General features: G+C 45.1%; 1 protein-coding gene across 3 annotated transcripts; it reads right to left on the bottom strand.

The window, feature by feature from the left end:
• Positions 1 to 696: 696 nt before the first annotated feature.
• On the bottom strand, positions 697 to 13825 carry HVCN1 (hydrogen voltage gated channel 1). Of its 3 annotated transcripts, none has more exons than XM_078595299.1 (7): positions 13650 to 13825; positions 12518 to 12590; positions 5108 to 5348; positions 4161 to 4265; positions 3117 to 3348; positions 2511 to 2602; positions 697 to 1506 (listed from the first exon to the last, which is right to left on the bottom strand). In XM_078595299.1, the coding sequence occupies exons 3-7, from the start codon at positions 5285 to 5287 to the stop codon at positions 1426 to 1428; spliced, it is 690 nt and encodes a 229-aa protein (XP_078451425.1). In that variant the 5' UTR covers positions 5288 to 5348; positions 12518 to 12590; positions 13650 to 13825; the 3' UTR covers positions 697 to 1425. The 3 variants fall into 3 exon arrangements, with proteins under 3 accessions (XP_078451425.1, XP_078451427.1, XP_078451426.1); XM_078595301.1 differs by having other exon boundaries at positions 13751 to 13769; XM_078595300.1 differs by lacking the exon at positions 13650 to 13825 and adding an exon at positions 13168 to 13229.
• Between the last annotated feature and the right edge of the window lie 257 nt (positions 13826 to 14082).

Genomic DNA, 14082 nt, shown 5'->3' with positions numbered 1-14082 from the left:
CAAAGAACGAGGTGTTGTCACCTTCAACTAAACTGCGAGGCTTGTGACAGCAGTGAGCCACACACACGCACGTCTGTGAAAACCCTCGCTCCGGGGGAACGCAAAGAGCTTCGCAGCTCATCGGATTCCACCACCACCGCGCGCCTCTCTCGCGTTGCCTCACTCCCCCCCCACCTTACTCAAGATGGCCGCTCAGCTCGCACGCATCGTCGTGACGTCACGGGCAAGGTCGCGCGAGCTTGCATTGAAGGTCACGTGGAGGCAGCGGGCCGCTTGCCGATTGGTTGGCGGTTGCTTATGCGGAGTATGGGATTAGAAGGGGGCGGAGCGGGGGAGGGGTAGGGGGTGAAGCGGGGGATTGGGGGGGGTGAAGTGGGGGGGGTGAAGTGGGAGGGGGGTACCTCCCGAGGCACGTGCTTTTGACGACGTCACGGAGGGTGCGTTCACGTGCGGCTACGTCACCACAGGGGCGTGACGTCACAACCCCCCCCCCCCAGGGTGACGTCAGCCAAGCTTGGTTACACGCACGTACAGTGCGGTACAGTGCGCGTGTGTGGTGAAATGCGCGGGAAACGCCACGCGATCTCGGATTTTCCGTCCCATTATTTAAACAATTTGCCAAAACGGGTCGACACCAGTCATGTTTACCTCAGTATAATATTCTTGAGGGGGAAAAAATTGAAATTGCTGCACTGCTATTTGCATATATTATTTAATTTGTAATACTGGAACTCATATCACGATTTTCATGTGTGGTGGTACAACAATGCGCCAAATGTACATTGTTATGGTGTAAAAAAAATGCAATACAGAAATACATATGGTACACATCGAAAGGCAAGAACGCCTATCGCTCACTGGTAACTTCACATCTTGTTGGTGATCAGTGACATTGAATTGGTGGCTCCACAGCGGACATCGTTAATGCATCGCTTAAATTCATCTTTAATTGATATTTCTCGAGGTAACTTAAATGTACGAGCTATTTTGAAATGCATTCACAGAATCAAAAACCCGAATGGCCGGTTATATAAAACACTTAACAAACTACAGTCGCAGATTATTTTTGGATTGGCATGTGGCAGAATGTACACTCACTCGAAAATTATGAGAACATCTTCCCGCACTGCAGCAAACTCCCTCGATTCATTTTAACCACCACATTTCCAGGTTTCTTCAGGAACTTATGAATTTTCCGCCACTCAAACTGGGCCTCCACACAAATCAATGCAAATTGCAGAGTGGCTGACCACACAGCTAAAGAAAATACGAGGTGGTCACATTCCCTAGCTGGGCCACCAAACATAAAAAGCCCTCTCTTACAATTATCAATCACAATACACGTGTATCATCAGGGTATGGTCCATGTATCTACAACACCTACAACGGTGCCCTTTGGATACAGCGATTCTGAACGAAGGTCTCCTAACACCTGGGCTGGCTCGGACGCTGCCACTTGATCCCATGCTGCTGCACCAGTGACCGCAGATATTCCAACTCTTGTTCCTGCGTGAGATAAAATAAACACGGATTTCTGTCAATCGATTGTCGATGTTTCGTGCTCCGTTGAGTCATTTTTTTTCTTCTACCGAACAAAACGTGCTTAAAAAAAGAGTCTGAACTAACATTCCAAAAAGGATGGCCCTGAAAAAGAGCCTTGGGAAAAAGCGGCCTCTCATCAGCTGAATGAATTCCAGTAACTGTTTGAATTTATATACATGCATTTAAATAAGTTATTTGAAAGTGTATGCATAGATGTGAGCGAGGGAGAATTGGCTATAATTTATGCAAGATTTTCAATGATACCTTTAGGCTGATAGAATGAGGCTGAACAAACAAGACAAAAATAACCTTTTTTTAAATTAAATTGTAACCCCCAAAGCAGGGACATTCTTAGAATCATGTGAATTAATCTTCAGATGTTCACTAGAAAAGCTTTTACTTCCATTTTTAAGTATGCACACTTGGCATAATGTTTTATTCTGAGTTTCAGCTTCCTGAACCACAGTGGGATGTTTTCACAGACTTCTGCTTTTAACATTTTCCGTGAAGCGTTTCCTCGTTTATGCCAACTGCAAGTCATTACGTGTATCACTGTACAACAATTTAACATTGTTAACTATTAGTTATCCAACATTCAATACACGCCATTTAATAGGCAAAATAATGTTTAAATAAAGTAGGGAAAAATGCGTCCAAAATGTTACACGTTAAATATAAGCCAACGCTACAAAACTGCGCCAAAGTCAATATAAAAAGTTTTCGAACATTCTTTTGGAAGCCTAAACCATCAAAGCATATTATGATCACAAGGGATATAACAATTACCGCAAACCAAAAGATCTTTAACAAACCTTCCACAGAATATGCCGACGTCAGTATGCGTTTTCAGGGGCAGCTAACTTGTGGGTTCGTGTGGCATTTTTTTGGTTTGAGCTTCCTGCAGAGGGGACATCGGCTCTGGCGCTCTATGCCCCATGGCATGAGGGGAAGGGGAGCGCAGACGTCACCTGTTCAAGACAGCGCCTCTGCAGAGCCTCCTTCTCGCGTTTGAGCACGGCGACACGGCGTGCGGTCCTGTTCTTCACCGACATAACGATGCCTGCGGGTGACAAGTACATTCATCAATCCACGTCAGATGTACCACACCCAAAACCTGACCATCGCAATGTCTGTCCGGCGACTTTAACGCCGAATAGAAATAAGCGGCTGATAAGAAAATCTCATCAGGTCTCACCGACGCGCACTAACCAGCATATTGAAAAATGGTCAATTCATAATAATGGTTTACATTGAAAGGCGCAATTCATCCAGGTATCTGTGCACCCACAAAATGCATGGAGAGCATCCCCATCCACCATGTACAACCTGAGGAGAGGCATAGCCGAAGGGTCGGATATTAATTGTAACCAATGCTGCATGTCATGACTTAGGAATCGATCCCACGAAGCCAAACCTTTTACAGCACCGCGCCCACACGCGTCAATTACTGGACATCTGTGAAAAAAAAACTACTGGGTATCTGTGAAAAAGAGCTTCATAGCTCATCGGATTCCTCCAGTACAAATAAACATTCTTATTCTGAATTGTACGCTCGTGCGGTTAGTGGTGCCAACCGTTTGCGATGCGCGCGATCCGCCAGAGACGCAGCAGAATGAGGAAGGCGGTGGCATCAAAGCCGTCGTGCCGCGACGCGTAGAAAATGTCCAGCGCAAACGAGATGACCACAACGGCGCCGTCCAGCACCTCCAGCGGGTGCCAGAAAAACTCGAGGCGGAAGGCAAACAGCTTGATGGCCAACTCCACCATGAAGAGCGACAGGATGGCGAGGCTCATGTAGTGCAGAACCTGAACAAAGACAAAGATCCCACGCCGTATAACCGAGGGATTAATTTTAGCTGGGTCCCCCTCACCTGGAAAATATTTCGACACATCACGCAACACATCAAGTATAGAACTCGCTATGGCTATGGCCACTATCCTACATTTTGGGGTTTGAACGGTGGCACGGTGGTTAGTCCACTGCGCTTTGGCCCCGGCGACCCCAGTTCAATTCCCAGCCACTGCTAAACATCACTAACACTGACTGGCAGTGGCGGTTATGTACATGACCAAACAACCCCCATGGATGAAGGTCTTTATCCAGTAGTGGTTTTGACAAATGCCTGTAAAATTTCAATGGGTGATGAAATACAAATTCCAATTATGTAGACAAAGCTATAGTGAGGAAAAAAAGCCCTTTCATACTTTGACCAGATCTGTTTACTGGTTTATGCCATAACTGACATAGCATGTGTGGATAATTACCCCTTGCATGGAGTCTGTATTTCACTTAAAACTACCACTCCACTCCCACGAATTGGCGTTCTTTTGCAGCAACTAATGTGAATATCATAGTCCATTCTTTCATCGAGCGAAAGGCATCAATTGCAGAGCATATTTTATACTGATAAGTGCAAGTGTGTTCCAGGCACACCTGTATAGCCCTTATAAAACTGTTTTGGCCACAACCAGAAATGTTGTTGATGTTCTGTTGGCTGCACAACCCTGCCAACCCTGCCAACCCTGCCAACCCTGCCAACCCTGCCAACCCTGCCAACCCTGCCAACCCTGCCAACCCTGCCAATGCGTGACCCCTAACGTCGAGCAGGTGGACCCACCTCAGGGGCGACGCTGTCTTTGTGAGTTTTGATGATGGAAAGGTCGATTATCAGCTCGCCCATCACCAGCCCGGCATCCAGTAGCACCAGGCACACCACAGCCACCTGCGGCATCACAACAAAACTAAAAATTATGGTATGGCTCTTGTTAATCCACTGCTGGATGAAGGCCTCCCCACAGAGTGTCGGACATGAGGGTTGATTGACCACGCTTCACCATATAGGTCGGTGCAGATTGGTGATGTGGAATGGGTGGCCCAGAGTCAGTTCAGATATCACTCGGCACCAATGATTAGCTGTGGGCTAGAATCAAGCCTGAAGTCACAGGTTTCATAATGCAGCGTGACCCTGCTCCAGCCCACTTCAGATGTTTGGTTAGACACCAAGCCTCTATAACACGTAAATGTTTTCAGAACATTAGGCTATGACTTAGTGAAGTAGTATATGAGTTAATCCTTTTTTGCGTAGATTTTAATGATTGTGCTGGATAGCTTTCGGTTGTACCTTTGGGAAGTAGCATGTGTCGTAACAACCAGAAAGCACAACAGAGTTATGAGAAAAGGAGCTGTTTATACTGACAGCGGTGGTGAGATATTAACTCCCTCGCCTGGTATAAAAGAGGTCGTGGGTTTGATCCTGACCCCGACGTCGGTATGTAGAACTTCTTTTGCACCATACGAAGCCAACCGTGCTAATAGGTGCGGGAGTTTGCATGCTCTCCCATGGTCACGTGGCTTTTCTCCGGGTCCTCCGTTTTTTCCCCTCCACATTTAGAATCAAAGTGCATTTAAGAGTATTTTTGGCTGCGATAAATTCCCACGTTATGATAAGCCACTTAGTTTAAACTATAATTTGTGGCCAGGTTGCTTCTGAAAAAGATCTATATAGAGTTCAGTGGGCCTTATCTGGTTGTAGAAAAAAAATAGTGACAAAAAATTATTGAGTACCTGGAAACGCTCAGACGTGAGTATGCGTTTGAGGGACTCTCGAAATGAGGAAGGTGGAGGCTGCAGGACGCTCTGCTCCACGTCGTCAGACTCCTCCGAGACGATGGCCTCATTCTCGTCATCGCCCGGGCTCCTTCGCGGGTCCCCCAGCGTCGAGAAATATTGCAGATAACGCTCCATCGGAAACGGTTTTGTTTTTCAAACGTACGTTTCGATTCTCCCACTTTGTTTCCCTCGAACCCTACAACCAAAGGGAAAGGAGAATGGATTTGTTCCACTGTGCTGGGTGGAGTGAAGAGCACAGATCGGTCTCTTTGGTTGATGGCGGTTTTAACAATTGCGGTCATCCAACATCTCTAGGTGATCATGCTTAGCCTGTGTCATTGGGTGAAAAAGAAGTTTAGAGAATGTTAAACACAATAAAACACTCACTTATTACAAGTGTACAATTTTTTTGTAAATATATAACTGTTTTACAGTATTAATTCATATGATATATTAATCAACATACAAATAATGGGGGCTTCGAAGATTGGGTCAGCAAGGCTGGTACCATATTATATTGTCAAAACCTTTTTGATTAAACCCCTCAAAGAGTACTGCTCATCCTGAGTCACTGGTGCACATTACAGTCTTGTAGCAAGCGTGCGATGTATTAGTTCGGTCTTTTTTGAAACCCAAGTCTGACCTCGCTGTCACGCAGCACTGCATTGCCGTCTCTTGATATACGAGGAACATTCTGTCAAAAGTTAATTATACCGACCACACGTGCCGATTTTTACAGCCATTTGTCAAGCCGCTGGTGGGTGAAAGCCTCACAGTTTCAAGAGCCGAATGGCTCACAGGACTATACCAAATAAATTCAACTGAAACTGAAACAGTTCTGTATTGGTCGTTGGGGGTTGTTTGACCATACTTTTCCCAAAGGGCCAGTATAAAAATTTTACTCACCACTCATTTCAGCCAGGAATCAAACTCGGGTCGCCCGGGTTAATGGTTTAGTGTGCTAATCACTGTGACCGCAGAGCTCTACAAGTCCCAACATCGACAAGTAGAAATAAGCTACGGAGCATAGCATTGCATGAGGACCGGCAAAATGGGTACATGGAGTATCTTATCAGTGTCGAAACAAAATGGAAATGGAGGATACTATAACCAGTACATCAATTTGGGTCACTCAAGTTGTAATCGTATGTGTGTCAAAAAGCCACACGAGTTAAATTCACATTTTGCAGTGTTTTTTTTTACATTTCTATTACACAAGAGGTTAGATTACACGGAATTGTCTACATTAGCAGGTGCGGTACGTGTGTACAAAATCGCACGACAAACTTGGTAAACTACAAAACACGTATTGTGATTGGCACATTTTGGGCAGTCTCTTCGATCATGAATCAAGAAGCTGGAGCTCAAAACGAGCCGCATATTCTCACACACCAACTAGCCCCTGTTCCGAGTGCAACTAATGCGACCGCGACCTTTCACTTCACGGACACGACGCTTAAGCCTTGCATCAGGACAAGGTCGGGGGCCGAGCTATTAAAAAGTGTCACCGGAGCCGCCCGACCTTCCAGTCTGTGCAGAGCATAATGGCTTACTCAATCCCCCGCATGTGCGGGTAATTCTTGAAGTGATCTGGTGGCAGGAGAGCGCTGCGGTTTTTTTGACCGTGTTGTGGCGGGGATGAAGCAGCATTCAGTCAACAAGCCGATCCACCGACACTAAACATAGTCGGCGTGATGCCCTCAACGCGCATGCTGCTGGCACCATTGGCACACCTTGGTGCACATATCCAGGCCTTACCGCATGATTGATGTCTATCAACTGGTACGAACCCATTGAGAGTAATTATAAACAGCCGTGCCAGTGTCAACCCTTCAGGGTCGTATATATTTGCTGTGCCTCTTGGTTGCCACTGCTTGGCGAAAAAGTCTGCAACGACGGTAATTTCTTTGATTTTTTTACCCGAAGACTTCGCTGTGCCAAAGTCGTCATCATCAGCAGCCATGATCAATCCACTTCTGGATGAAGGCCTTACCAAGCTTTCGCCATCCCTCACGACCTTACGATGTTATACATCCTGGACGAATGTGAAACTTAGATAATTTCCACGTTTTCACGGCAGGACCAAAAGAGCTGTACCTATGATGTATGCATGAACTTATTCCACACCGTACGTAGCCAAACCTTGCTAACTTGGCTGTACACGTGCAGCCCTTTTGCCAATAAACTGAAGCCCTCCACACGCCGTGTGGGTCATGAAAGCTTCTTGACCACACTTCACCACGATGACCGGTGTAGTAGGTTGGGGGAAGAGGAGATCATAGAAGTACAACACATCCATGAATTGTGCTTGCACTGCCCTCTGCTGCCCACTCCGAAGCTCCACTGCCACCTGCAGCCAGCTGGCATCTCACGTAAGCAACTCTCCAGGTTCAACCTTGGATAGGCGTTTGACTTGGATAATAAAAAAAAGTCATACTGTATGCACTTACAAATTTTTTTGCAAGGTGTAATGTTAGAACGATAGGAGGCTTGTAAAAAAAATGTTGGTCGTGGTGCTTACAAAATAAACAAACAGGCAAGCCGCTTGTCTGTCGGCAAATATTAATCCAACATCCAAAGTCCTGACAACACGGTTTGGACTTTCCACCCCGAGCACCCTTGGCCTGAACTTTGAAAGGCTAAATTGCAGTAATACTTAAATCATTAACGGTTTAACACGGCTCGATCCACTGCAAATCGCGTGCGTCTCTGTGTGTGTGCACGCTTCTACGTGCTTCCTATGATCACTGTTACATTGCTTATGGCTTTATTTTAGTGAGTTCGAAACGTTTTTTGGTTTGGCCATGTTTGTTTGTTGTAGTACGGAGTTAGAATGATGGCTTTAATCTAAGTTATCTTGTGGTTGTTGTTGTTGTTTGACTTACATACCACTGGGAATTTTGCACAGCGTTGTTGTACGGTGCTTTTTGTTCTGGAAGACTTTGTAGTTTTTTCCTGGATTTTTCTGTTTGCGCATAGTCACTTTATGATGTTTTCTTGTTTTTGTTTTTTTGTTTGTTGCGGTTGCACCCGACTCAAGAGCCCAATGGCTCACAGGGCTATACCAAATAAATGAAACTGAAAAACAAACTGATATTGAGAAACAACACATGGAAAACAACAAGCGCTCGCTACGCCACTTTTTGACCTTAAAACGTCAGTGTCGGCGGTGAAGGGCGAGCCGCTAAAGCTGTTGAAAATGTGACATTTTCCTCGATTAAAGTTGCATCAAATAATCTTGTCACCCTACAACACACAACTTTGTTCAAATTAATGGCGAATGTTGTTTTTTGTTGTTGTTGCTTATGCAACAGCTATTGTCATACCGTGTCAACCCATACGGTTTACCCCGTATTCTTTTACAGGGAAATGGAGTTTTCAGGTCCATACGGCGTACAGCCGTTTCAATACTGGCAAATATTTGTTTGCGTTTCTCCCTTGTCATGGGACTTTGTAGGATGAACGTTGAGATTTATAAGGGCACGGGGTGACCAATAAAGGTCTGAATTAGTATTGTCTGTAGTAAAGTAGGGCACTGATAAGAGGTTGACAGGTATGTAATGGTGAGTGTAGTAGTGGTGAGTGTACTTACGAGTGGTGAGTGTAGTGGTGGGAATTGTCTATTTGTGTTGCTCCCTAGTGATGGGACTTTGTAGAATTAACGTTGAGATTTATAAGGGCACGGGGTGACCAATAAGGTCTGAATTGGTATTGTCTGTAATAAAGTAGGGCACTGATAAGGGGTTGACAGGTATGTTCTGTGGTCGCCTGGATGAGGATGTCACAGCGAGCCATCGTAGCAACATTAAAACAGGGTGGATTTTCCTTAATCTACGACAGAATAGAGAGGTTTAATATTACAATAAACGACAGAAGGTGGATGAATGCGCCTATTTTAAATAACACACATCAGTTGTTTGCCCCTAATACAATACTGTACTTTCTTCTCGACCTGTTTTTTCCTCCCCACAGTGCCTCGTGTTTTCATAGATTGGGGCACACATCGTTCCCTGCCCAGATTCCTGCCTCTTGCTGACGACGATGGGTGGATGTGGAGGAGGATGCTCTTTGGAGCTTGGCGATCTACGGCAAGGAGGGTTTGGTGGGGATCAAACCTCGTGCCTTCATCTTCCCGTGCGTACACGATCGTGGGCACAGACTCTCCGTCTGCGATGAGTCGCAATGGCTCGGAAAATGTGCAAATACGATGCAAAACGGTGGCAGGGAGAAGCGTCACCGTTTGCCGTATTGAATGTTGCATGTAACATTTATAACCCCAAAAAGCAACTTATGGATGATATCGGTCGCGAAAGCCTACGCATTAAACGAACAAAGCCGTGTGAAAAGTTGCACCATTGGACTTCCACCTCAGAACAACCGAAAGCCTATTCACAACATTTGGTCAATAACACTGTAGCCTTAAGAGGACAAAAATAACGTATTTATAATAGGCAACGTTTCAGGTAATACTAATAGCCCTTTTTCGTAGCACAGACAGGCCAGAGAGATAGAGTGGATGAAGAGTTGGAGGACTGCACTTTACACCACGGGGCCTGATGAGAATTACATTTAAATGTTGTTTACCAAGTAACATTTTTTTAAATGGTATATGGATACAGCAGTTAGCTATTGGTAGCTATTGAATAACCTTTACAGATGTCGAATGTTGTGTGCATTAACGATTCAATTACTGTTTTACTCTTCAGTGTAACGATTTGATCGATTCTGTTGGTCTAGTTTTTACCGCCTCGTCTATATTGTTTCTCGTTTAGCACCACGAGCATAATAGTTGCATATAATTTGCAACAATTTTAAGTAATCTCTTCTCGGGCATGCTGAGCTGCACGGTATTGTGAGCGTAATCACACAAAAAATGTTTTTTTTGTATTCTCTAACATTCCAGCAGCTGCAGAGTGATTTCGACACGCAGTGTCTCATCAGCAGAGTCAGGCTTGCCCCGAAACGAATCAATGCTGTTGAAGTGCCCATCTAGATTGACGCAAAGTTAGAGCGGTTAATACATAATTCATTAAAATAACACACAATTACTGTAGTAAGTACCAGAGGTGGGACAAAGTCATTGTTATGCAAGTCCAAGTCGAGTCGCAAGTCATCAAATTCATGACTCGAGTCTGACTCGAGTCCAAGTCACATGACTCGAGTCCACATCTCATAGGTGGGACAAAGTCATTGTTATGCAAGTCCAAGTCGAGTCGCAAGTCATCAAATTCATGACTCGAGTCTGACTCGAGTCCAAGTCACATGACTCGAGTCCACATCTCATAGGTGGGACAAAGTCATTGTTATGCAAGTCCAAGTCGAGTCGCAAGTCATCAAATTCATGACTCAAGTCTGACTCGAGTCCAAGTCACATGACTCGAGTCCACACCTCTGGTAAGTACCACAGCTGCATCACTCGGTTCAACACCAACCAAAACATATACTTCCAAACATAATTGTGGTTTTATTTGCTATGAAAAAAGACCAATTGCCCAACATACTGCCAACAATATCTGTTCTTTTGAAGGCGATGTTGTTCACGAGTGTGTTGAGTCGTGTTTTTTTTTACATTAACTGTGGCTAAGCAGCGGTCATTGCCAGCACAAATGTTTGTTAGCAGAATCAATTGTGTTATTATTGCTTTGCTTGTTATTTCATATCGTGTATACTTCTTGGACAGAGGCCACCATTCACGCAGCGGGGTGGTTCTAAGTTTTGGGTTGCAGAAGTGCGGCAAGATACATTTTTGCACCGTACTCTACTCGGATTCATGTCTTCTGGTGGGACAAATCAACCTCATCAGAGCATCATCTTAAGTCCGATACGCGCAACTCCTCCGTAAATGGATCGTTAAATAAGTAATATTAAAAAAAAACTTTTTTTTAAAACACGCTTTTATGAAATGTACTAGTAATGGAAGAACTCCACGACTATAGGAAGTGGCCCCGAAGCTTGCCATAACGTAAGGGACCCTGGCCAATTACAGCCAACGTCAGTTGACCGTGGACAATTAGTCCCAAGCCGAAACATAACATATAAAAAAACATTTGGTTTTTATTTTTATGATAGAATATAGTATTGTCATCAGTATTACATAAGTATGCCAAGTTTGCAGTCGATACCACATTGGGAAGTGGGTTAACATTTAGTTCCAAGATTTGAGGGTACAACAACAACAGAGTGAGTTAAATGAAAGCGTGCAATAAAAATACAAGCCGCAGTGCCACGTGAGAATGTGACCATGCCCCCATAGAAACACACCGACATTCATAGGGGCCACATACAAGAGATACGTGAAAGGCTGAGCCACAGGAGTGCGATTGTGGTCATGTAACCCACACAGGTGACCCTATGGGCAAACCAAACGTGGCATTCGCTCTGTTAACGGAGGAGGAATGGCCAAACGACACGAACTCTCAACTCCTGAAAAACCCTCTTTGTCGTGGCCAGCAGACTTCGGGGCACTGGCATTTAGCTGCTGAACAGTTCGCCGCAACAATTCGCAATGCTCTACCAGAAATAGATTTTTATTTTTTCAAAGTCTATTCTTTCGGTCTTTGAATCGAAGGTTCATTCACCCCACCACGGCACGATGAAGTATGGTCTAAACAACTCCACACGGCCTCGAACGGCGTGAGAGAGACCTCATTAGGCGGTGGATTGATTGCTCAAAGGGATGTGCATGTGGCCCACTGTGTTATGATGATGGCAGATGTTTTTAATTGGGGAGCGGTGGCGCAGTGGTTAGCGCTACGCTGCGCTACGAACCTGGCCACCCGAGTTCGACTCCCGCACACGGCCAACACCGGTGACGATTATCCGACTCGGTCCTGGGCTTCACCTTGGTCGACTCAGCCTCAAATGAGTGTCTGGTGTGTAAGAACATCGCCACTAGGGAGACAAAGGCGGTCGGGCGTGGTGCTGACTACCCACCCCCTCGTGAGCCGTGCAGACCCTTCATAGGTGCTCGCTAACAGCACTTGCCCCTACAGTTATGTTCAGGCTATACGGGTTGATCTGTCTTTGTTTTTGATGATGGTGGTGATGATGATGATAGTGATGATGATGGTGATGATGGTAGTGATGATGATGATGGTGGTGATAGTGATGATGGTAGTGATGATGATGGTGGTGTTGATGATTATGATGATGGTGGTAGTGATGATGGTGGTGGTGTTGATGATTATGATGATGGTGGTAGTGATGATGGTGGTGGTGTTGATGATTATGATGATGGTGGTAGTGATGATGGTGGTGGTGATGATGATTATGATGATGGTGGTGTTGATGATTATGATGATGGTAGTGATGATGATGATGGTGGTGGTGATGGTGGTGATGATGATGGTGGATGTGGTTACTTACCCACGCCGCTGCGTGGCGGAGTTGGAGCAGCGCAAGGGGAACCCGCGGCGTTCTCGACCTCGTCGAGTTGCAACTGCGAAACAAAAGCGTGATAAAGTTGCTGGTGCTGGTGATGAGGGTGCTGGTGATGAGGATGAGGGTGATGAGGGTGTTGATGATGAGGATGTTGACGACAGTGGTGGTGGTGATAACGATGAACCGACGAGACCAATCGCTGCTGATGACGATGACGGTGTTGATGATGATGATGATTATTATGAGAGGTTACAAATGAATAATCGGCTGATGGTGATTATCTTAATGATGACGATGACGGTGGTGGTGTTATTGATGATGACGAGACGAATCGTTTGGTGGTGGTGTTGGTGGTGATGATGCGACGACGAGAGGAAGAGCCAGTCAATGATCTTCGTAACAATGGCGAAGGATATACAAGGAGCGATCTTAATTTTAGAACTTTCGTGACTGCAGGAATTATTATTTGGTTCTTTCGGTAAAGTCACGTCTAAAGATAAAATAATAAATTAAATTAAATAATAGAATACGACGTTTCGATTGCAACACAAGCAATCATCATCAGGTATAATGAAATAGCGACATAAAATCTAACCAGAAAACTATAGACAGACATATTAGCAGACAGATATTACCAAGATACATAGAGAGAGCAACACAGGTAACAGAGAGGGGTGATCGTCTCTGTGTGGTGGCCTTAAATAGACAGAGGGGGGGCGGAGGCAGAGAGGGAGGGGGGTTAGATAAAAAAGTAGCATATCAATTGGTGCTGCAAGAACGATTACACGGTAAGCAAGCCTGAAAATCAGGAGAAAGACACACTAAAATTAAATAACCTAGTAAAATATCGAAATGTAATGTAATACAACACAGAGGGTCGGTCAACACACAATTAACGCATAGCCTGGTTGATTACGTATTTCAAAGATTGCTAAGTTAGAATTTGAGTGTGAACATTCTAAAGAGGACACAGGCAGAGAAAACAAGTCGCCAGAGAGAGAGAGAAAAAAAGATAAGCTTAAAACTTCCCCGTAGGAGCGCTTAAACAAAGCCATGCAGCAGCTGATGATGATTATTATAACAATGGGGGGTGATGACAAAGGGAGCCGCCTCTCACGGAGATGAAGAGTGAGCTGCTGCTGCTGCTCCTGCCGATGATGATGATGATTACGATGATGATGTGGTGGTGGTGAACTGACGAGACGTCGCTTTGATTACTCGTTTGTCCGCAAAGAACGGAACTGTTCCGCTGTGTCAGAGGGCAGCAGCAGCAGCAGTCTCGAGGCATCATGTGACTCGGTCGGAGTTTTAACGCAACACACAACACGCACACGCCAGAGAGAGAGAGAGAGAACAAAACAAAGTTTAACGGATGTTTGTTATTGCTGTTGTCTTTTACCCATTGTGTATTTGTTCTGCTTTGCTTTGCACACAGGATCACCGTCAGAATATGTAGTTATACTTGAGGAATCCGATGAGCTATAAAGATATTTTTTTCACATGTTCAGTAAGGGGCGGGGTGGGTTCGAACGTTGCAATAAACAATACAA

The sequence above is a fragment of the Lampetra planeri genome, chromosome 6 (genome assembly GCF_965212315.1).
Source record: "Lampetra planeri chromosome 6, kcLamPlan1.2.h2, whole genome shotgun sequence".
Lineage (NCBI taxonomy): Eukaryota > Metazoa > Chordata > Hyperoartia > Petromyzontiformes > Petromyzontidae > Lampetra > Lampetra planeri.
Note: the sequence above shows the minus strand (reverse complement) of the source record. Positions and strands in the feature narration are given on the sequence as shown.